This window comes from Pan troglodytes, chromosome 1, assembly GCF_028858775.2.
Source record: "Pan troglodytes isolate AG18354 chromosome 1, NHGRI_mPanTro3-v2.0_pri, whole genome shotgun sequence".
Taxonomy (NCBI): domain Eukaryota; kingdom Metazoa; phylum Chordata; class Mammalia; order Primates; family Hominidae; genus Pan; species Pan troglodytes.
Window position 1 is genome coordinate 46,328,239 of NC_072398.2, and position 24,921 is coordinate 46,353,159.

General features: G+C 38.6%; 2 protein-coding genes across 9 annotated transcripts in view; both read left to right on the forward strand.

Annotated features, from left to right (window-relative positions):
• KDM5B (lysine demethylase 5B) overlaps positions 1-24,921 on the forward strand; it is an 80,485-nt gene that overhangs the window by 38,948 nt on the left and 16,616 nt on the right. For 3 of the 8 annotated variants that reach the window (XM_054657730.2, XM_063793257.1, XM_063793251.1), the window contains exons 5-17: positions 3,098-3,232; positions 3,656-3,763; positions 6,017-6,113; positions 7,361-7,470; positions 9,587-9,745; positions 11,647-11,766; positions 13,639-13,797; positions 14,702-14,883; positions 17,083-17,245; positions 19,368-19,487; positions 21,012-21,206; positions 23,799-23,980; positions 24,141-24,265. In XM_054657730.2, coding sequence (XP_054513705.1) covers positions 3,098-3,232; positions 3,656-3,763; positions 6,017-6,113; positions 7,361-7,470; positions 9,587-9,745; positions 11,647-11,766; positions 13,639-13,797; positions 14,702-14,883; positions 17,083-17,245; positions 19,368-19,487; positions 21,012-21,206; positions 23,799-23,980; positions 24,141-24,265 — 1,855 coding nt within the window. The remainder of the gene's footprint in view (positions 1-3,097; positions 3,233-3,655; positions 3,764-6,016; positions 6,114-7,360; positions 7,471-9,586; positions 9,746-11,646; positions 11,767-13,638; positions 13,798-14,701; positions 14,884-17,082; positions 17,246-19,367; positions 19,488-21,011; positions 21,207-23,798; positions 23,981-24,140; positions 24,266-24,921) is intronic. The other 5 variants (XM_514104.8, XM_016936025.4, XM_016936015.4 and 2 more) reach the window with 2 other exon arrangements.
• On the forward strand, positions 2,608-3,051 carry LOC107969751 (cytochrome c oxidase subunit 7C, mitochondrial-like). Its single transcript, XM_054657735.2, has one exon. The coding sequence runs from the start codon at positions 2,739-2,741 to the stop codon at positions 2,928-2,930; it is 192 nt and encodes a 63-aa protein (XP_054513710.1). The 5' UTR covers positions 2,608-2,738; the 3' UTR covers positions 2,931-3,051.

The window sequence follows — 24,921 nt, forward strand, 5'->3', positions numbered from 1 at the left end:
CATTAGATATAAAACCATATCGTGTGTATTTTTAATTGTGGTTTGGAACAAAATAATAAAGCTCTTCATATTTATTCTAAAAAACTACAGGGCATGATTTTCTTAGATCTGCAAAGTCCTTACAGAACCAAGCTGACCATAGATGATGGAACCATTGAGACTAACTAGTAGGAGATAGGAACCACGTATATAGCATCTGAATTTGTGATCATCCACTTAATACAATTTATGTCATTCAGCTCAATTAGTATTTTCCTAATCACTCATACTTTTGTGTGTCAAATAGAAAGTACATTGGATACATAAAGGGGATTAATTTAGATGATGAACAGGTTTTATTCCCCTCTGCATGCTTTCATTAAACATACTCTAAATGCTCAACTGAGGACTTGTTTCTTCTGTTCTATGAAGGCAATGTTCTATACAAATTTTTTCAAAAAACAGAATATTTTTTTCTCTCAATTGTTGGGTGTTTAATTTGTCTCATTTTTTTTTTTTTTTTTGAGACAGAGTCTTGCTGTGTCACCCAGGCTGGAGTGCAGTGGCATGATCTCGGCTCATTGCAACATCCGCCTCCCTGGTTCAAGCGATTCTCCTGCCTCAGTGTCCCGAGTAGGTGGGATTACAGGCATGCATCACCACATTGGCTAATTTTTGTATTTTTAGTAAGGACGGGGTTTCAGTATGTTGGCCAAGCTGGTTTCGAACTCCTGACCTCAAGTGATCTACCTGCCTTGGCCTCCCAAAGTGCTGGGATTACAGGCTTGAGCCACTGCGCCTGACCAACTTTTTTCAGAATGTAAGTGCTTAACTATTAAGAATATAATAGGCCAGGCGGCCGGGCGCAGTGGCTCACGCCTGTAATCCCAGCACTTTGGGAGGCTGAGGCAGGTGGATCATGAGGTGAGGAGATTGAGACCATCCTGGATAACACGGTGAAACCCTGTCTCTACTAAAAATACAAAAAAATAGCTGGGCATGGTGGCAGGTGCCTGTAGTCCCAGCTACTCGGCAGGCTGAGGTAGGAGAATGGCGTGAACCCAGGAGGTGGAGCTTGCAGTGAGCCAAGATGGCGCCACTGCACTGCAGCCTGGGCGACAAAGCGAGACTCTGTCTCAAAAAAAAAAAAAGGAAAAAAAAGAATATAATAGGCCGTAGGCCGGGCGCGGTGGCTCACACCTGTAATCCCAGCACTTTGGGAGGCTGAGGCGGGCTGATCACCTGAGGTCAGGAGTTTGAGACCAGCCTCAACATGGAGAAACCCCGTCTCTACTAAAAATACAAAATCAGCCGGGCGTGGTGGTGCATGCCTGTAATCCCAGCTACTCGGGAGGCTGAGGCAGGAGAATTGCTTGAACCTGGGAGGTGGAGGTTGCAGTGAGCCGAGATTGCACCATTGCACTCCAGCCTGGGCAACAAGAGCGAAATTCCATCTCAAAAAAAAAAAAAAGAATATAGTAGTTAACTTTTCTGGATCAAATCAATATGTAGGTTTAAGTAGAATGAGCAGAATGTTTAATATTTATAGGGCGCTATTACCAGTGGTAGATTTATTACTTGTTAACAAGTAATGAGTCAGTTTTTAATAGTATATCATATTTCTTAACTATTAGAAATAAATTTTATCATTGTGTTGCTTTGTACTTTATTTTGTTCTTCGCCCAGTCTCTGTATTTCTGCAAATGTGAGGGGGAAAGGGGCGAATCTCATTAGTGAGATTCTATGGTAGTAACTATGCCCGTAGTGTTAGTGCTTCAGGAAGGTTGTTATTTCCACGTATCTCATTCCAGATATAGCTGCTATAACACACCCTAGAGGGTTACTTTTGGAACTTACTTTTACAAAGGTTTTTCGTGATGTTCATGGGTCCTGTTATGAAAAAGTAGTGCTTACCTGAAATGGCAATATTTTGTCGTGTTAATGTTATATTGGCATTAAATACCCTCCTTTAGCCAGCTTAGAATAAAACTAAAAAGAAAAACCAAAGAAGAGATGCATTTCTGATCAGAACCAAAGTTATTGCTGTGGGCTACCCGTTGATCTTTGCCTTGCGAGTTAGACTTTGTAGGGATATACTGTGGTAAATGGAAACCCTAGTGAGGAAGACTACTTTAGTCAAATGACCTGTTTTCTCAATTCAGGTGATATCTTTGGATGATAACTTTGCTAGTTATATCTGAAACTATACAGTTGTAAAATCTAGAAAACATATTGGATTCCTTATTTTTTTTTATTCCGAACACTTGTTAAAAATGAGATATTTTTAATATGGAAAATTGTTTTGGGAGCTTATAAGGGGCCTTTCTAACAATATGGACCTTCCATTAACTGACAGTCGCAAGCACAAATAATTCCAAGTGGTTCATTGGGAATGCCTTGAAACTGCTATGGCCTGTTGTAACCTGATGATGTCAGCAATGAAAAATCAAAGCAACACCACCTGTTAAAATTTTTTTTAATGTTTTAAACCTGTATAGATGTATGTATGTGGTTGGTAACTGCAGACTTGTCTTTATTTTTATTTAGATTTTTAAAAATTGTAGGCCTGTTGTCTACATAAATAGTTGTAAAATGTACCTTACAAAAATCCAGTGAAACTATCTAAGATTAAAAAAGGAGGGAATCCTTTCAGTCCTTGCACACCGGGGAACAAGGTCGTGAAAAAAAGGTCTTGGTGAGGTGCCGCCATTTCATCCGTCCTCGGTCTCTGCACCTGTCGCAGAGCTTCCAGCAGCGCTATGTTGGGCCAGAGCATCCGGAGGTTCACAGCCTCTGTGGTCCGTAGGAGCCACTGTGAGGAGGGCCCTGGGAAGAATTTGCCATTTTCAGTGGAAAACAAGTGGTCGTTACTAGCTAAGATGTGTTTGTACTTTGGATCTGCGTTTGCTACACCCTTCCTTGTAGTAAGACACCAACTGCTTAAAACATAAGGGTGTTTCAGTTCCTCCATTTAACAGATATGAAGAGTATTTTAAGAGGTGCAGCCTCTGGAAGTAGATCAAACTTGAACTCATGTGGCATGCTAGATATGTTTGTCAATAAACTTATGATGTGAAAAAAAAAGGAGGGAATTTATCAGTACAGTTGTTATTTCTAGTGTTTGCAGAAGCCAAACCTGACCACAGACACTAAGGACAAGGAGTACAAACCCCATGATATTCCCCAGAGGCAGTCTGTGCAGCCTTCGGAAACGTGCCCCCCAGCCCGACGAGCAAAACGCATGAGAGCAGAGGTAAGAGCCTCATGAGGTTAATTTAAGAGGAATTCTCAAGCCCTAATACCAATGGCTGTCTGGCACTGGATTTCTCTCATGTGTATGCTCTTTGTAGTTTTGAACCTTGTTAATCTCACAAAGGGATGCTGTTTGTATTCCAGCTTTTACACTTGGGTGAATTGTACCATCAAAGGGGTAAGGAATCGAATAAGTCTTTCTAAGTTTATGCTGCCTGGACAGACAGCCGCCTGTTACCAGTCAAGGCCTTAGAAGAATTGGTGTTCCTGTGTTCCTACTTGGATTGCCCATTACCCTCACAAAGTTGGGCGTTGTTTAATGGAGATTAAGGCTAGAAAACATGAAGATTAGGAGTTTTTTTTAAACAGAGTGGTTAGAAGACAGTTAAAGCCACTTTTCTCAGACTTTTTTTTTTTTTTTTAGAGACAGAGTCTCGCTGTGTTGCCCAGGCTGGAGTGCAGTGGCGTGATCTTGGCTCACTGCAACCTCCGCCTCCTAGATTCCAGCAATTTTCCTGCCTCAGCCTCCCAAGTAGGTGGGACTACAGGCGTATGCCACCACGCCCGGCTAATTTGGTTTGTATTTTTAGTAGAGACAGATTTCACCGTGTTAGCCAGGATGGTCTCGATCTCCTGACCTCGTGATCCACCCATCTTGGCCTCCCAAAGTGCTGGGATTACAGGCGTGAGCCATCTCACCCAGCCTCTTCCTTTTATAGGTGGTCTCGCTCTTTCACCTACACTGGAGTGCAGTGGCATGATCATAGCTTACTGCAACTTTGAACTCCCAGGCTCAGGTGATAGCTGCCACCTCAGCCTCCCAAGTAGCTGGAACTACAGATGCATGCCATGCATGCCTAGCTAATTAAAAAAATTTTTTAATAAAGACAAGGTCTCACTGTGTTGTCCAGGCTAGAGAAGGATTATTTGCTTTAAGATTTTTCTGCTCTGAGAAGCTTTCCCTGGGAAAGGAAGAAGAGTATTTTTCTAGTGATCTCGTTCCCATACCAGAGGTATGAAGGTTTTGGATTCCTGCCTAGCCTGATGGATATGTGAGTTTTAGGACTCAGAGATAATATATAGGGAACTGTTTAGAGCTGGGAAGCCTCATATTGCATTAATCATACTAAATCAGTAACTGGTTTTCAATAATTATCAAAAATGAAAAAAATCAGCCATTTTGTTTTCTGAAGAAATAGATAAATAAGAGAATAATTTTTCACTTTGGTAAGTTGGAGATAGGAAAAAAATTTAGTGATTCACTTTTTCTGAATGAAGGAGACTGCCCAGAATAGGAAAATATGGTTATTTGAAGCCCATAAGCATGTTTGAAGTAAATTAATCTATGAATCAGTTCTTTCTTGAGCATATTCTTGATCTTATACATGTGTATGTAAGAAATGCCCCAGTGCTGTGGATGCCTACATCTGCCTTGATGACACCTGATAGTAATGATATTGCCCATGGAATAAACTCTTTTAGCAGTGGACATCATTAAAATGTATGAATAAACACAGGCAAAGTGAGAAAGCACAGTTCCACAGATACTTCAGTATTACCACAAAAAATGGTTTTATTTGCTTTACCAGTAAGTATCAGCACTTTAAGAAATAATAGAAACTGAGATTGGCTTCTATACCCTCAATGAGGAAGGAGCCCTTAATAGTTTAGTGATGTTAGAAGTGTAGTTTATAATAATAGTTTATTAAAATAATTTATGGAAAATTATTGTGGAAGCAAAATTTTCTGTAAATACTGACAGACCTTGGAAGAGGTCAGCAAACTCTTAGAGGCTAATGGAATTATGACATTTATATAACTACTTAGGATTTGGCTTATTGCGATGATTGAATAAAGCATAAAGCAAATAGATAAGAACCAAGAACCTTCTAGGAGGAAAATAAGAGTTGTTCTTCCGAATTTGAATAGAAACACTTCTCTTTGTTTTGAGACAGAGATTGGCTCTTGTTGCCCAGGCTGGAGTATAGTGGTGTGGTCTTGGCTCACTGCAACCTCTGCCTCCTGGGTTCAAGCAAATCTCATGCCTCAGCCTCCTGAGTAGCTGGGACCACAGGTGTGCATAACACCTGGCTAATTTTTGTATTTTTAGTTAGAGATGGGGTTTTGCCATTATGGCAGGCTGATCTCAAACTCCTGGCCTCAAGTGATCCACCTGCCTTGGCCCCCCTCAAAATGCTGGGATTACAGGTGTGAGGCACCTCGCCCAGCCACAATTTGTTCTTGATCCTTTGACTTTTCCCTATTTGTGTTTTTTTTTTTTTTTTTTTTTTTTTTTTGAGATAGAGTCTTGCTCTGTCACCCAGGCTGGAGTGCAATGGCACTATCTCAGCTCACTGCAGCCTCCATCTCCCAGGTTCAAACGATTCTCCTGCCTCAGCCTCCCAAGTAGCTGGGACTACAGGTGCATGCCACCATGCCCAGCTACTTTTTGTAATTTTAGTAGAGACAGGGTTTCACTGTTAGCCAGGCTGGTCTTGAACTCCTGACCTTAAGTGATCTGCCTGCCTCAGCCTCCCAAAGTGCTGCGATTACAGGTGTGAACCACTGTGCCTGGCCAACTTTTCCCTATTTTTAAATTTCTCATTCATGCTTTAATAGTAGTTTCAAAGGTGAGCTCTCTTCCTTAGGAAGAGAGAGAAGTATGTTTTGAATGCCCTGTTAATAGAGGCAATTGGTAGATATAGTCACCTTGAGATTCCAGTTGGATTTTTAAAGATTATTTCTTCTTAAAGGAAATATTCATGTATATGACAATTTTTTTAAGGCCATGAATATTAAAATAGAACCCGAGGAGACAACAGAAGCCAGAACTCATAATCTGAGACGTCGAATGGGTTGTCCAACTCCAAAATGTGAAAATGGTAAGAAAATTTGTCAATGAATAGGAAAGAAAAAGTAAATAAAGTAAAAATAACTATTCATAAGTAAACATAAGCTGAAAATTCAATAGAAAAAAATTAAAAAGTAAAATTTAGAGCAGCCAGTACATAGTAGTCACTGGGTTGGGCTTTGAGAAAATCTTAATATATCAACAGTGTCCTTGTTCTCATAATTAACTGACTAGTGGGAGAGAGAAACAGAAACTATATGTATGCATATTAGGAGTGTGGATGAGTTTCTCAGCTGTAGCGAGTTGCTACTTTGAAATTTGATTCAATGCAGTTACTTAAATAATTTGTGAATAACATAGGTGCCTTTGACTGAATGTCTGATAGATTTATTTCAGGCAAGGCAAACAGACATGCTTCCTAAATCTGAATTGTGGTTAATTGCTTGCCTGGGTATCACTTGATGTAAGTCACTGAGAGGTGGATTTGAGATTCTTTTAAGAGAAATCTTATATCCTATATAGGAGGCACATACAAATTAAGAAGTTACTAAAATTTGTTCAACCTAGGGATTAGTGAACTAGTGGAAAGGCAGCACAATGCAGTGGAAAGTAATAGAGATACAATATAAAGTAATACAGTAATCTTGGCACAACCGCTAACTAGTTATGTAACCTTAGAGATGTTTCTTGATTTACTTTAACATCAGTTTTCTTACCTTTGAAATGGGTTTGTTGTGAAGGATTAAATACTTTATGGAAAGCATTGAGCACAATGCCTACCACATGATAGTTCAGTAACTGATAGCCAGTGTTTTCGCCAAACTTCTCAGTCTTCAGAACCAGGAATTTGGAGACCAGGAGGATGACCAGGAAGTCATCTTAGATCATGGAGAGATAATGTGTTATGTGGAGGAGGTATAGTTGGTGAACTGTTGGTCTCTTGTAGTCATGGCCAACAGGAATTTGATTTCATCGGTATATGTTATGTCTTGGTCTTGAGAAAACTCTAATTCCTATTTTGAAAGCATACAAACCTGAGGGACATCTCCAGAAGTAACCTACATCTTGAAATTTAAATGGCACAAGAGTTTGCATTTTATCATAAAGTAATCAGCATTTGAGCCTTTGAATAAAGTACACTGGGTGCTATTGCTACTAAAATGTGAAAACACACATGAAATTATGTTTGTGTACAGTATGTGCTTTGGGAGGGAGATGATGAGTTGAGGAAGTGGAGAAAAGCATCATAAAGAGCTAATTTTGGATTGCCTCCTACAGAGAAAGAAATGAAGAGTAGCATCAAACAAGAACCTATTGAGAGGAAAGATTATATTGTAGAAAATGAGAAGGAAAAGCCCAAGAGTCGATCTAAAAAAGCCACCAATGCTGTGAGTGACATCTCCCTTTCTCCTTTTTCTTTCCTGTTTTCCTTCTTCCCTTCCTTTCTTTAATCCCCTTTACCCCCAAGTTTAAACTTAAATTTGTGCCTTAAATAAGATTGTTTAACTTAGTGTCTGACAATAAAAATATCTTCTGAAGTCAGTTTATAGTGTTAGTTAATAAATGAGGAAATACATGATCATACTATAAAGATGGTAGTAACATCCGGGGCGGCATTGACTGGAATACATTCAGTTTAGCACTGACTAATAATGAACTGTAATCTAGCTCATTATACATAGAATTGCTCATAAATCACTAGCTCACTTCTACATGACTGAAGGCTAGCTCAAAAATCCAAGTTAGTGTTTTCCAACTTCCCAGCTAGCAAAGGGAAGGAAGGAAATGGAAAGAAGGAACAAAAAAGAGAAAGGAAGAAGGAAGAGGAAGGAAGGAAGGAATGAAAAGGAAGTAGAGAAGGAAGGAAGAAAAGGAAAAGGAACAAAGGAAAGCAGTTAGGAATAGGGAAGAGGACATGGCAGAGTTAGAGGGCTGGGAGCTGTTTATTCTGTGGAAAACTTTTATTAAAAGTAAAGCCTGATGGCATTAGAAAGGATCTGGTTCTTCTCTGTCCCCTTCTGAGAGCCTGAAACGGTGCTTTTTTTTCTTGGAACTAGAAATTATTCTAATTGAATGTTCTCTCCATAAATGTCACCTTCTGCCCCACCCTCTCTCCCCAATACAATCAGAAAACTGACAGAGCTAGATTTTTATTTGCTACAATAAATAGACTGCAACAGACTCCCCATTTAGTTGAATTCTCAGCTTTCTAGTATTGAGTAATGTATCAGTTTGCTGTGGCTGCCATAAGGATGTGCCGCAGACTGAGTGGCTTAAACAACAGAAATTTATTTTTTCACAGTTGTATAGGCTGGGAAATTTGAGATCAAGGTGTTGGCAGGGTTGATTTCTTCTGAGCCCTCTTTCCTTGGCTGTGGATGGCTGTCTTTCACATGGTCTTTCCTCTGTACATATCTTTGTCCTTATAAGGACACCAGTCATATTGGATGATTACCTCCGTAAGGACTCATTTCCAAATATAGTCACATTCTGAGGTACTGAGGATTAGGACTTCAACATGTGAGTTTTTGGGGGGAATACAGTATACCCCATAAAAAGTAATAACTATGCTTTATCACTGGACATTAGGGGAACTTCTTAACCATGTCCCCTTAATTAGAATTAAAAGTGGTAGTTTATTTTTATTGTTTTAGAGATGGCTGGAGTACAGTGACACAATCATAGCTACTGCTGCCTTGAACTCCTGGGCTCAAGGGATCCTTTTGCCCCAGCCTCTTAAGTAGCTGGGACCACAGGTGTGCACCACCATGCCCGGCTAATTTTTCTTTTTTAAATTTCTTGTAGAGACAGTGTCTCGCCATGTTGCCCAGGCTGGTCTCAAACTCCTGGCTTCAAGCAGTCCTGCCAGGGCCCCCAAAAGTGTTGGGATTACAGGCTTAAGCCACCGTGCCAGGCCTAAATTGGTAGTTTAATGTGGTTAACTTTAAGACAGTTTTGTTTTAAATATGGAAAACTTGTATTTTTCCTTCATAAATTCTACTTTTGGTTAGGTTGGTAATGTATTACCTGGTATCTTTTTTTTTTTTTTCCTCCTGAGACAGGGTCTCTGTCACCCAGGCTAGAGCGCAGTGGTGCAATAAGGGCTCACTCCAACTTTGACCTACCAGGCTCAAGAAATCCTCCTGTCTCAACTCCCCAAGTAGTCGGAACTACAGACACGTGCCACCACTCTTGGCCTATAACCTTAGCATTTTGTTGTTTTGGAACCTACTAAAAACTAGGTCTTTAAATAACAAACTTTAAACACATGACAATTGAGAAAGCTAGGAGATTCCACTTTGGATTTGGTATGCATGAGGTATTGTGAAATATCCTTCATAGAAAGTGAAACATTTTTATTTAAAATATCCCTTATAGAGGTTGAAGCATTTGTAGCAGGATATGGAGACTAGATTATGTCTCAGATCCATTTCATTTCTAGAATTTTAGAAAATCAAATAATAGCTCATGTTCCTTTGTTCTGTACCCATTTTATTGCTACAGGTGGACCTGTATGTCTGTCTTTTATGTGGCAGTGGCAATGATGAAGACCGGCTACTGTTGTGTGATGGCTGTGATGACAGTTACCATACCTTTTGCTTGATCCCACCTCTCCATGATGTTCCCAAGGGAGACTGGAGGTGTCCTAAGTGTTTGGCTCAGGTAATAATTAATGGTAGAAGTAACACTAGAAAATTTTTTTTAGGGCATTTTTCTTTGCCTTTGAGTTTTATTTTTTATTTAATTTAATTTTTTTTTTTTTTTAGACAAGGACTCACTTTGTTGCCCAGGCTGGAGTGCAGTGGCACAAACATGGCTCACTGCAGCATCAACCTCCCTGGCTCAAGCAGTTCTCCCACCTCAGCCCCCCAAGTAGCTGGGACTACAGGCCCATGCCATGATGCCTGGCTAATTTTTGTATTCTTTGTACAGAGGGGGTTTCACCATGTTGCCCAGGGCTGGTCTCGAACTCCTGAGCTCAAATAGTCCTCCTACCTCGACCTTCCAAATTGCTGGGATTACAGGTCTGAGCCACCTCACTTGGCCTGCCTTTGGGTTTTAGATTTGGCAGTCAACAGTAATGAGGCCCATGAAGAAAACTGGGATGGACCTGAATAGGAAAGAGGTCTTAGAAGTGAGTTCCACAATGTATGTGGGTAGTTAAGAGGCAGAAAATAATTTGTAATAAGTATCTTATTATTATTTTTTAATTCTTATAAAAAGCATTACATGCTCTTTGCAAGAATTATTAAAACATTGAACAACTTAAAAAGTAGAGCTATGCTTTCACAATGCATACATAACCACTGTTAATGTCTTGGTGTATATTCATCCAGACTTTTTTCTATTTTAAACAAATGGAGCTACATTATATAAGTAATTTTAGTAATCTGCTTTTTTCATTTATAGAGACATTTTCATGTAGCACTGTGATTACTGATGTTTTTAATAGTGCATGCTGTCATTGGTAAAATCTAAAAAGGATCTACGATTATCTTCATGAGGATTTTTTTTTTTTTTTTTGAGACAGGATCTCACTCTATCACCCAGGGTGGAGTACAGTGGAGTGCAGTGGCGTGATCTCAGCTCACTGCAACCTCCGCCTCCCCAGCTCAAGTGATCCTCCCGTCTCAGCCTCCCAAGTAGCTGGGACTACAGGCTTGCACCACCATGCCCAGCTAATTTTTGTATTTTTTAGTAGAGACAGGGTTTTGCCATGTTGTCCATGCTGGTCTCAGAACTCCGGAGCTCAGGTGATCCTCCTGCCCCAGCCTCCCAAAGTGCCGGATTACAGGTGTGAGCCACCGCACCCAGCCATTAGGATTATTTTGCATTAATATTATGTAGCAGTCAGTCTATTACCCTTCTTAGGGTTGAATTATAATAGTAAGGAGGTTTATTTTAAGTATAGCATGGCTATAAAGGTTTGAGTGCTTTTCCATGTAGCTATGTTACAACATAAGGATATCTCCATCAATGGGAGGTTATTAGACATGGGACAGGGATAAATTATTTAATACCTCATAATAGGGATGACCTTATCAATGGATCTGGAATATTCAAGTCTATTGGCTCACAAAGATCTAAGGCAGCTTATACTGCCCCTGTTAACTCCCAGTATTAGGTTATAATCAAATATTGCTGGCCTGAGAGCCATTCTGTTTCCATCAAGTGGTTTATCTCTATTTTGATCTATTGTATGTTGATTTTATAGTTTTAACTCCCAGGAGGACATTATTGCTCTCATTTTCAGTATTGAAAACATTATTTGATTTTGAAGGAAGTCGAGTCTTTAGCCTGCCTCTTATAAATATATAAATTTATCCAAGTTGTGGTTGTTAAAATTGACATTTTCTTTGCTCATTAGCAAATAAATAAAATGTATTTCACTTGCTTATTAAAATAACCACATTTTTCAGGCAGGTTTATTTTTATAATGTAGACCTAGCATAGAAGTAAAATAAACAAATTAAAGCCTTGTTTTTTATCTGCCAGCTTGATGATTGACCAAGTATACTTGATGTTTTCAGTGTCACCTAGAACGTAATTTTCTTTATTTTCAGGAATGTAGTAAGCCACAAGAAGCATTTGGCTTTGAACAAGCAGCCAGGGACTATACCCTCCGTACTTTTGGGGAAATGGCAGATGCGTTCAAATCTGATTACTTCAACATGCCAGTCCATGTATGTACATATATACTGCTTTGATTTAGGATTGTAATAGCTTTTGGAGAAAAGTGTACCTGAAGACCCATTTTTAGTTGAGGCCTCACTCTAGTAGGCATTGTCACACAGAAAGCAGAATGAAACCTTTAATTTGTTTTGTGGTATTTAAAATTTCACAATACTTTAAAAAGCATTCTAATTTTTTATTTTAGAATTTCTCTAAAGATACCTCTTCCACACAGATTATACAGCACCAGTAATAGAACACTAATAAAGAAAATCACCAGCAATCATTTTGGCCCAACAAATATAAAGAATTCTTCACAAAATGTATTAAATGACTGCTGTGTGCCAAGGTGTACTATGCATTGGGAACACATTTGTTGTATATTGTTATGTAATCATAAGTTAGTATTATAAATTTCAGGATGAGTCCATTTTTAATTCCCCTTTATGCACTTTGAAGCATAAGCATTTTCCATTCAGCATTTAATACTCCATCAAATGAGTACACCAAAATGTAATGCTTTAATTCTGGATATTTAAGCTATGATTTTTGTCACTACTAATAAAGCACTGCAGCAAACCCTTTATGCATGTAGTACTCTTTAATTGGATGATTTTCTTGGGATGATTATTGAGGTCAGATGAGAGTCATTCTCCCTCATTCCATCCCAGTTGCTGTATCAATTTATGGATCCCAGCAATATATGAGTGAATTTGTTTTTCCCCAGCACCTCTAACATCAGCTATTAGTTACTTAAAATGTTTGCTTATTTAATGGACTTAAATTTATACTCCATTTGAATTTTCAGTTCTCTTGACTTCCTTATGTGTTATAATATTTGCCAATATGTTTGCTTAACCAATCCTGATGACTTGCATGTAACCTCTTCTATTTGTGGTTAACTGTATATTTTGACGGAATATTAGATGAGGACATTGAGGGATAGACATTTAAATGTTACCTGCCTCTGGATTTACACCAGATTAACAACAGATTGACATTTAGTCTGGTGACTCTTTATTCTAAGGGCGTGCTGCTACAAGTTGCTCCTTTTGTCATATCATATATACTGGAGGTCCCCAACCACCCTTTCCCAACCTGGCCATTGACCAATACCAGTCGGTGGCCTGTTAGGAACAGGGCCACACAGCAGGAGGTGATCAGTGGGCAAACATTACACCCGAGCTCTGCATCCTGTCAGATCAGTGGCTGCATTAGAGTCTCATAGGAGGGCAAACCCTATTGTGAACTGCCTATGCAAAGGATCTAGGTTGCATGTTCCTTATGAGAATCTAATCCCCCCACCTCCCAGCCCTTGCGCCCTGCCCTTCCCCATCCATGGAAAAATTGCCTTCCATGAAACCCATCCCTGGCGCCAAAAACACAGGGACACTGGCGACCACTGCTATATACTGTCTTTTTTGTGTTGGTTGCCTACATTGCTCTCAGACAGGTCCAGTGAAAAGAATGAAAGGATGGACTCAGGTAATGTATTTGAAAGCATCTCAAAGTATAAAGCATCATTGAAACAACAAACCTTATTACTGTGCTATTGTCAACTGTACAGTGCTATACGTCATTCAGACACAACTAACCATTATTACTATACAGTTTATGTTACATTTTTTGAAACACAGAAATATCTCCCAGTCATAAATAATTGCTTTCCTTGGCTCCCTTTTACAGTTGTGGCCTGGCTGGTGATAGAGGAACATAAATTCCTTTTAGACAGTAGAGGTTTCCTGAATTGCCTAAGATCAATTATAGAACATTATAGACACAATTTTTCCTTAGGATGCTGTTCTTTGATTCCCATCACTGAGCTTAATTGGTCACAGACAGTTTGTGAGGAAACTCATTTTTTCTATTCCTTGTATTTCCAGATGGTCCCCACAGAGCTTGTTGAGAAAGAATTTTGGAGACTAGTAAGCACTATTGAGGAGGATGTCACAGTGGAATATGGAGCTGACATTGCCTCAAAGGAATTTGGCAGTGGCTTTCCTGTCCGAGATGGGAAAATCAAACTCTCACCTGAGGAAGAGGTAGGCATATAAGTGGCTTGGAAATTGAGGTATTTATTGAAATTCTGTTTGGTTGGCTTGAAGTAACTTATGATTACTTTTAGCAAATCCTTAATTACCAGATTTTTAATGATTTCAAGAAAAGTAGAAAGAGCCTACAGAAGAATTCTAGTCCTAACTATGTCACTATATTGTGGTCATAGGGGAAAATTACTTATCACCCTTTGCCTTCAGATTTTATAACCTTGGTTTCTCCTTCTGAAGAAAACCTGAAGGCCTGAGACCAGGTCTATTTATTTTTGAACTTTAATATTTTTGAGTATTTTTTTCCATACTAGCGAACTCTTAGGAAGAGTTCTGTTTCTATCTTGGTAGGAAAGTGTGATTTTTTTTTTTTTTTTGGTAGTTTTCTTTGAAAGTATTACATATGATCAGAAAAGTACATAGTTATATGTATACAGACTGATGAATTTCCACAAACTGAACACACCCATGTAACCAGCACTAACTAAAACAAGAAATAGGATATTCCCAGCACCCCAGAAGTTCCCTTTTTGCCCGCTCTCCTTCACTACTTTTCCTCTTTCAGGACAAGCACTATGCCCTCAGGATAATCACTATCCTGACTTCTAACACTATAGATTAGTTTGCCTGATTTTGAACTTTGTTAAAGTGGACTCATGGCTTATGTTCCTCTATGTATATTTAAAAAGAGACAGATACAGAAGTATGTGCTGTGTGAGTCCATTTATACAAAGCTCAAAACTGGGCAAAACGAATCTCTGGGCATCCTAGAAGGTCAGCATGGTGGCCCCTCCTCTTCCACATTTCTTTTTATTTTGAAGGATAATATTTTTAGCTGGCCTTCTAAAATGTTAGCATTGTATAGCTAAACCTTTATCCTCTTTTGTCTTCTTATTTTTAGGAGTATCTTGATAGTGGCTGGAATTTGAACAACATGCCAGTGATGGAGCAGTCTGTCCTTGCACATATTACTGCTGATATATGTGGCATGAAACTTCCTTGGTTGTATGTGGGAATGTGCTTTTCTTCATTCTGTTGGCATATTGAAGACCACTGGAGCTATTCAATTAACTACTTGCACTGGTGAGAAGTTCCAAAAAGAACCCATGAGTAATATGCATGCTGGATAGGAAAACTTTCCTTTTCAGTGCAGATGTGTCTTAACTGTGTCTGAAGAGCATTGAACTACTTTTTTCCCTAAGGTTTTTCACTTCTGTTAGAACAGGCATCCTGACAAGTTAAGACAGTGGTTCTTAAGATTCCTAGAGCATCCATGAATTCCCTGAAATTGCACACACACTACTTTGCAAGAACAACGTATTTCTGGGGGAAGGGTAGTTTTTATCTGAAGTAAGGAAGTCTTTGTCTAGGCCGGGTGCAGTGGCTCACGCCTATAATCCCAGCACTTTGGGAGGCCAAGATGGGCGGATCACCTGAGGTCAGGAGTTCGAGACCAGCCTGGCCAACATGGAGAAACCCCGTCTCTACTAAAAATATGAAAATTAGCTGGGTGTGGTGGTGAGCACCTATAATCCCAGCTACTTGGGAGGCGGAGGGAGGAGAATCACTTGATCCTGGAAGGCAGAGGTTGCAGTGAGCCAAGAGACCGCACCATTGCACTCCTGCCTGGGCAACAGAGCGAAACTCTGCCTCAAAACAAAAAGAAGTCTTTACCTATAGAAAAAACATATTCTAAATAAAAGTTACTTTTACTATAGAAAATCCCATTTGGTGGCAGTGGTAGCCTGGATACCCCTTTGGGAGAAGCGTGAATTATAGTAGGTACCACAGTGTCCTCCAGGTCTGTGTAATGACTAGCCTCTCTTGTTGTGTTGAATTCAGGTATCACTATGCACAGTAGAGTGAGCCTTATCTTGGTGTGCACATTGAGGGGGCAAGGTGGGAGGGATGTGCAGATATTTGGGCTTCTTTACTTTTTAAACTCTTCAAGCCATTTCTTCACATCTGTTTTCTTCTCTATTTTTCTTCTAAATATAAAAATATTTGAAAATCTGTAACTCACTCAAATCCTCACACAAGGAATTTGAGGATGTACCACAAGAAGGAGAATTGGCATATATATGTATAGAATTAATTCTGCTTCCCTAGGCAGTTTCTCCCAGCTGTAAAATGAATATTATATTTACCATACCTCACAGGGATGATACAGATAAATTGTTTGATAATTTAAAGTCCTTTGAAGAATAAGAATTCCTTAGAAATGCTAATTGCCTTATTAGTGTTTGATTTAACCTCGTCTGCCAGAATGGGCAAGGGAAAAGAAAAATGGAGAGTTGCCTTACCCTTGTCGGTTGCTTTAGGAAACTGTGATAACAACATACCCTGAAGTGAATACGATACCTTATATTCTTAGAAATTCTGGATATTGGCTGGGCATGGTGGCTCACGCCTGTAATCTCAGCACTAAGCTGAGGCGGGCGGTTCACCTGAGGTCAGGAGTTCGAGACCAGCCTGGCAACATGGTGAAACCCCGTGTCCACTAAAAATACAAAAATTAGCTGGGCATGATGGTGCACGCCTGTAATACTAGCTACTCGGGAGGCTGAGGCAGGAGAATTGCTTGAACCTGGGAGGCGGAGGTTGCAGTGAGCCAAGATTGCGTCATTGCACTTCAGCATGGACAACACAGCAAGACTCAGTCTCAAAAAAAAACAAAAAACAAAAAAACAACAACAAAAGAGAAATTCTAGGTGTCTGCATTTTCTAAAGAGTCAGATAAAAATGAGAGTGGGGAGAGGGACTTCAGATGGAAAGTCTTCTGTTCATTCATACTTGAAGGGGGAAAATGCATTACATATGTTCACATCACATTTCTTTTTTTTTTTTTTTTTTTGAGATGGAGTCTTGCTCTTGTCACCCAGGCAGGAATGCAATGGTGCGATCTCTGCTCACTGGATCCTCCACCTCCTGGGGTCAAGTGAATCTTCTGCCTCAGCCTCCCAAGTAGCTTGGATTACAGGTGCCTGCCACCATGCCTGGCTAATTTTGTATTTTTAATAGAGATGGGGTTTCACCATGTTGGCCAGGCTGGTCTTAAACTCCTGACCTCGTGATCTACCCACCTCAGTCTCCCAAAGTGCTGGGATTACAGACATGAGCCACAGCACCCGGCTCACATTCACATTTCTAATGATATTTCGTCAGTTTGCGGATTCCTTTTTTGCATAGTCTTACAAAGCCGAGTCTGAAAAATATGAACTGGTAACCCATTTTGTTTGTGTTGGTGTTGCAGATTGATTTATTTTTATAATCTATTTCCAGGGGTGAGCCAAAAACCTGGTATGGAGTCCCAGGGTATGCTGCTGAGCAGCTAGAAAATGTAATGAAGAAACTAGCTCCAGAACTCTTTGTGTCCCAGCCGGATCTCCTCCATCAGCTTGTGACCATCATGAACCCCAATACCCTGATGACTCATGAAGTGCCTGTATGTTCTGGGTTAATCCTCCTGCCACTCAAGCTTAATTCACCACTTCTCTTTTTCCTTTTTATTCACTTTTTTATGATGTTGATTTCTGTGTTTTCCATAGCATGACTTGATAGCAGAAACAGCTGTTTTGCTGCAGTACTGTACATTTACTCAGTAGGACTGGATCCTTAGATACCATAAAAACTAATTTGTTGCAGCTGATAACTAGATTGCTAAACAGCCTTCCTTTGCAAGTAATAATTGCAATTCATTGGTTTTAGTATATTTATAAGTAAAAATTTATTTCAAGGTCTTGAGCTTGTATTTTAGGGTGCCCAGTCTGACTGAAAAGTCTAGAGGTTGCTAAATGAAGTGACAACTATACAGTCATGGGAAACCTAACAACAGGGATATGTTCTGAGAAATGCGTTGCTAGGTGATTTTGTTGTCATGTGAACTTCATGGAGTGTACTTACACAAACCTAGATGGTATAGCCAACTACACACCTAGGCTGTATGGTGTAGGCTATTGCTGCTGGGCTACAAATTTGTACAGCATGTTACTGTACTGAATACCTTAGATAGCTGTAACACAATAGTAAGGATTTGTGTATTTAAATGTATCTAAACAGAAAAGGTACAGTGAAAATATGGTATTATAATCTTACAGACCACCATTGATATGTGGTCTGTCTGTGACCAAAATGTTGTTACATGGTGCACAACTATACTGGCTTCCTTTTGGAGAATACTCTGAAGACATTTGGGAGGCCATATTGAAATGTATGAAGAGTCCATCTTAGCTAAATAAAATGTAAATGATACATTTACAGTGTTAAAGTGAACTTGTTGTGACCTAAAGTTTATGCTTTTGGGTTCATAGGCTAGTCAATGGAGACAACAGAAAGGACTTTCATTTGAGGCATTATAAGTTATGCATGAACCATAGCTTAGAAAGTAATCACCAGTAAGCACCACAATCTCACCATCTCCTCATAGTTGATATTTTTTCTCATAATATTTTTCTTTCCTCATGTTGACTGTTTTTTCCAATTTGTTAAGAGTAGATTGCTTTAATTGAGACCTGACCCTGGTTCTTTAATAATTGAGCAAACTTTCTGGAGTTAGATTCTGGACCTACAGAGATAGATGAATGAACTCCTTGTGCATTTAGGGATTCATAATCTGAAGTAAAAGATAATGTTTATACAGATAATACAAGGGTGGTGTGGTTTGACAGTGGTGACAACTATGAGACTGATCTAATAACTCTATTGAGAATCAGAAAGGGCTCTTAAATGAGATGACATCTGTAGTAGGAGCTGGAACTCTGATAAATTATCACATGTTTGGCAGAGTCAGGGAAGGAGGAAGTATTCCAAGTAGAAGATATGGTGTTCCTGTGATGGGTAGTAGTCTTTACACAGAACCCTGAAGGCCGTATTACTACACAGATGGCTGGTCTCCACCCCTAGAATTTCTGATCCTGTTATTTTGTTAGTCTGAGTGGGGCTTCAGGATTTGCATTTCCAACAAGCTCCTAGTGGATGTTGATGCTTTTGTTCTGGGGGACCGTACACTAGGTAAGCATTGGTGTAGAAATGTAGACGCTTGAAAAGGAATCTAATATTATTATATAATAATAAGCTCAGTATAAGGATTTATGTGCCTAGAGCAATATAGGTACTTTTGGGGTGAGGGTGGTGGTAGGAAGAACGGAATGATGGGAGGTAAGTTTGAGTTCCAAATGAGGAGGACCTCTGTATGTTATGAGATTCTTGAAATAGAGTGGGATTGCTTTAATTGGTGGTAGAAGATGCTACTTGAGGGGTAATAATAATATATTAGGATATTCTTAATTGCAGCTGTTTTTAAAAGTTATACCTTGAACCTTAATATGGCCACATTTTTGTTTTGTGTTCAGATACTAATCAACTTTGGTAGTCTGGGATACTGCTCCATCTTGTGACATAAATTAGTATCTCTAGGTGATATTCTACTGTAATAATTTGTTTTTTCTGGCTCAATTTCAGAAAACTGCCTTTTTTTGAAAATTATCTAATAGACTGTGTCCAGATTGTCTTTAGTAACAATGTCACTCTTTAAGAAACTCAAAAATCTTCAATTTCTGTCTCTTTAGGTTTACCGAACTAATCAGTGTGCTGGGGAGTTTGTGATTACATTTCCAAGAGCCTACCACAGTGGTTTTAACCAGGGTTTTAATTTTGCTGAGGCTGTTAACTTCTGCACTGTTGATTGGGTATGTAATTACAATGTAGTTAACCTTTTCAAATTTATTGTTTTTCCTGAGGAAATGGAATATAATGTTTTAAAGTGTCATGTGGGCTGGGTGCGGTGGCTCATGCCTATAATCCCAGCACTTTCGGAAGCCAAGGTGGGCAGATCACCTGAGGTCAGGAGTTCGAGACCAGCCTGGCCAACATGGTGAAGCCCCATCTCTACTAAAAATACAAAAATTAGGCGTGGCGGTGGGCGCCTGTAATCCCAATTACTTGGGAGGCTGAGGCAGGAGAATCACTTGAACCCAGGAGGTGGAGGTCGCAGTGAGCCAAGGTCACGCCATTGCACTCCAGCCTGGGCAACAGAATGAAACTCTGTCTCGAAAAAATAAATAAATGTCACACGGATAGTTGCCTTGACCCATTACTGCTCAGCTGGTCAGTCTGCAAATTGTTTACCAGTCCACAATGAGATAAAGCACTTGTACCACAGTGTAAATCAAGCATGAATTACCTAAGCATACTGCTTAGTTCAGCTGATGTTTTTTCTTTTGTAGCAAGACTTTGTTGATGAAGAATGGAGTCTATTGATTTACATTCTGGCTGAAGCTCAGTATCTCATTGCAAACTGATAAATAATTCCAGTCTAAAGGCTTTGTGTAGTACTAGCTTACATTATCTGCAGTACAGCAATTTAAGGACACATTTGGTTTCATTAGTTGTAAAGTTTAATTTTTATATTTGTATTAATACTTTTCATTTACCTAAAAAGTTCTAGATTAAGTGGTGTTAAAGCTAATGAATTATAACTTTGTTATAATGGCACTTGCTATATCTATACTTATTTCCCATTAAGTAGTTTTTCAGAGTATTATTCCCTGAAGTAGGTTGATCATACCCGTTCAGCACAATTATTTCAGGAAATATATAAGGTCATACTTCTAATTAGATTCTACATTGTTGTAAATACTAATACATTGTTAATATGCTGGGTCTTTTTTTTTTTAAACCACTTTTTAATTAAGATATGTAAGATTACAGATCTTTGGGATGCAAAGATAAATAAGGCCTAGGGCCTAGGCTAGGAATTTTATGAGTCTGGTGTTTTGTTTGTTTTTTAAATTTTTTTGAGACAGTCTCGCTCTGTCACCCAGGCTGGAGTGCAGTGGTGCAATCATGGCTCATTGCAGCCTCGACCTCCCAGGCTCAAGCAATCCTTCCACGTCAGCCTCCAGAGTAGATGGGACTACAGGCGTGCACCGCCACACCCGACTAATGTTTATATTTGTTTGTAGAGATGGGATTTCACCATACTGCACAGGCTGGTCTCCAATTCTTAGACTCAAGCAAGGCTTGGCCTCCCAAAGTGTTGGAATTACAGGTGTGAGCCATCTGCCTGGCCCAGAGTCTGGTTTTAGGGTTGGTAAATGATACGTGTTAAGACCCATAGTGTGATGTTAGGTAATTTGATGATAATGGGTCAGAGGTGTTTGGAAATAGAAGAAAGATGAATGTTATTTTTTTCTTTCCATGTTTTGATACAGCTGCCATTAGGCCGACAGTGTGTGGAGCATTATCGCTTGCTTCATCGATATTGTGTATTTTCCCACGATGAGATGATCTGCAAGATGGCTTCCAAGGCTGATGTACTAGATGTTGTAGTGGCTTCAACTGTTCAGAAAGACATGGCCATTATGATTGAGGATGAGAAAGCTTTAAGAGAAACTGTCCGTAAATTGGTAAGGCTTATGGAAATCCAACTGCATGTTGTCATTGGGTATTATTTAGTAAAATTTTTACGCACTTTAATATCATTTTAAGCAGTCTTCTTAAAGCCTGTTTTCTTTGAGGCCATTGTAATAGATGTATAGTAGTATCTCGTGGTTTTAATTTTTATTCACTATCTTATTTGCCACATGTACATATGTCTCTCTGAAGTAGCTGTTCAAATGTCTTGCCCCTTTAAAAAAAATGTTTTGTAGAAACAGGGTCTCACTATGTTGCCCAGGCTGGTCTCAAACTCCTGGGTTCAAGCTATCCACCCAACTCAACCTCCCAATGTGCTGGGATTACAGGCGTGAGCCACCACACCCGGCTTGCCCTTTATTTTTTTAAAACATTTGATTTTTGTAATAATTCTTTATGTATTCTGCATACCAGTTTTTTTTTTTAATCAGATAGGTGTTTTGCTAATGTTTTCTCCCAGTCTGTGGCTTGTCTTTGATTTTCCTACCAGTGTCTTTCAGCAAGCAGGAGTTTTTCATTTTGATGAAGTCCAGTTTGTTAATTATTTTCTTGTGTGAATCATGTTTTTTTGGTTTCCTATTTAATAAATCTTGCCTAATCCAAAGTTACAAAGATTTTCTCCTACAAAGTCATCTAGAATTTCATAGTTTCAAGTTTTACATTTAGGTCTTTCATCTATTTCAAGTAATTTTTGTTTTTCAAAAATATGAGTCAAGGTTCATTTTTTTGCATGTGGATATCTAGTTCTTCCAGCAGCATTTCTTGAAAAGACTATCTTTTCTTCATTAAATTGCTTTGGCACCTTTGTTGAAAATCAATTCACCACATAAGTATGGGTCTATTTCTGGACTCTTGTGTTCTGGTGATCTATGCATCTATTCTATTGCTAGTACTAAATGGTCTTGATTATTGTAGCTTTCTAAGAAGTCTTGAAATCAGGTAGTATGAGTCTTCTAACTTTGTTTTTTTTTAAAAATTGTTTTATCTCTTTTACTTTTTTTAATGTACATTTTAGAATCAGCTTATTGATTTCTACCAAATCAATTCCTGTTGGAATTTTGATTGAGACTGCATGAAACTATGGATAGTTTGGGGGAGAATTGATATCTTAATAATATTGAGTATAATTTTATATTGCATGTTTTTTGGCACTATTATAAATTGTACTTTTAAAAACTTTGAATTTCTAATTGTTTATTGCTAGTATTTAGAGAGACAATTGACTTGTATATTGACCTTGTCTCCTGAGACCTTGCTAAAGTCACTTAATTCCCAGTAGCTTTTTCATGGATTCTTTTGGAATAATAATATATGCAAATAGTAATACTGTTTAAAAAAAAAAAATATGTGCCTTTTTGGGTAGAATCCTGGAATATTGGCTCTCTGCAGCCCATTTACATTTTAACAGCAGGTTACCTACCTTACCCTCTTATATTTTACAGTTGGGGGAAAATAGTGCCCAGAGGGTTTAAGTAACTTACCAAAGTCTTACATCAAAAATGGTAGCTCATTTTTAGAACTCTGAGACTTTTTCCATATATGGAATTTACAAATTAAAATTAGGTATGAACTACATGATTGATTCTCAATTAAAATCCATGGAGTTGGTCCTTAATCTTATTGTAAACAAAAATGTTAACTTTCTCCATCCCATGAAGTCCTTTTTAATGACCAATTCAAGAATAAAACCAAAATCTAATTAGCATTTTCCTTACCTTCCTCATCTTTGTTGGCCCATATAATTGGCAGATATGAAATAGTTAAAAGGTTAAAATACAGGATAACAGAATAAAAGAAAGAAGCCCAGTAGTTCATAAACGACTGGCATTCTCAAGGCTGGATTAGGATCCAGTTTTAGATAGGGAAAAAAGGTGATAGAAGTTTGGTCTTTAAATGACAAAAGGTATATCCAAGAAGGGTTCTCTAGATGTTCGGTGGTACAGATTATGTTGAAATTTACTGGTTCAAGACCTTATTTTTCCTGACAGTCTTTTAGGAGGAAATGTTTAATTATGACTTTAGTCTTTCCTATTGCACAAATTTTCTAACTATTCAGTTAATGATATCCTTTCACATAACTTCCTGTAAAAGGCTGAGAGACCACTCAGCATCTTCCCAAACTCAATTTCTGCATGATAGTCTTTTCCACTCGTCCCATCTTCTTTCCTTTTATTTTTGTCCTTTTAATAGATTCTCCATATTTCCTCAGAAGTAGGAAACATATTCCTTTCTTTTACTCTTATCTATACCTCTTATCTATACCCAAAAAGTGGACAAGGCTAATTTGTAGTAGAACAGATAACTAATCTCAGTAGTTTTACAGTCCTATGGTGTTCATACTCAGATCAAAATGACCAAACATAAGGACCTGCCTTGTCTGAAAAGGAGATCTCCCTAGACAAATTAACTTGCCTATATTTGCTAGGTCATTTGTTTCTTTGTATGCCACACATTTTTAATCATGCATCACTATTTTGGTAAAGCTTTTTTTTTTTTTTTCAGACTCAAGTACTACTGCATGTTTGTCTTGGGCTGGTGGATTATATTATCCTTTGGAGGTCTCTCTAAAGTATACTTTATTCTAGGGAGTGATTGATTCGGAAAGAATGGATTTTGAGCTGTTGCCAGATGATGAACGTCAGTGTGTAAAATGCAAAACTACATGCTTCATGTCTGCCATCTCCTGTTCTTGTAAACCTGGCCTTCTTGTTTGCCTGCATCATGTAAAAGAATTGTGTTCCTGTCCTCCTTATAAATATAAATTGCGGTAAGTAGGAAGAACGATTTTTTTTTCCTATGGAAAACAGTTGATCCTTACTAAAAGCTCAATGATACCGCAGTTCTAGGGCTGAAATGTTAAGTATAAAACATCTAGTTTTCTCCAAAGCTACACGTCTCAAAGCTAAGTGTGGTGGTATTATTTCCAGGTATAGATACACGCTGGATGATCTCTACCCTATGATGAATGCATTGAAGCTTCGAGCAGAATCTTACAACGAATGGGCCTTGAATGTGAATGAAGCTTTGGAGGCAAAGATCAACAAGAAGAAAAGTATGTGATACAGAAAGTGACTTGGTGATTGGCAAATTGGGGCTTATTGTGATGTAGCCAAATTAAAGTCAACAAAACATTTCTTGAAACAGCCTGACCTCATCCTTGGTTAGCCCCTCTACATAGCCCGGTTTACAGAGCACCGGCAGAGAAGGTTTTAAAACCAAGAGTAGATAAGGCAGTTGCCCTTACATCACAGTGAAATTTTGTTATATGAGTTGTGCAACATCACTTACTTAACAAAAACGATATTGTTAGGAAACCTTTATTTTTGTCTCAGAAATAAAAATTTCACATTTCTTACAAAGATGTTGAAATCTTTAAAAAAACAAAAACAAAAACAAAAACAAAGCATCTTGTGACAAAGGCAGCATGACACTAAATCAGGAGTCTCTGAAATGGTAGTTTATCACTTCTTAGTTCTAATTAAAGTTAAGGTCCCTGGCACTTGTCATTACCTTTGAAAGTCACTGCTACCCTTTTTATCTCTCTCTCTCTTTTTTCTTATGAAAATATAGTTTGTTTTTTGTTTTTTACTTTTCACCTTGGGTATATGTGCAAGTTTGTTACATAGATAAACTTGTGTCATGGGCGTTTGTTGTACAGATTATTTCATCATCCAGGTATTAAGCTTAGTACCCATTAGTTATTTTTCT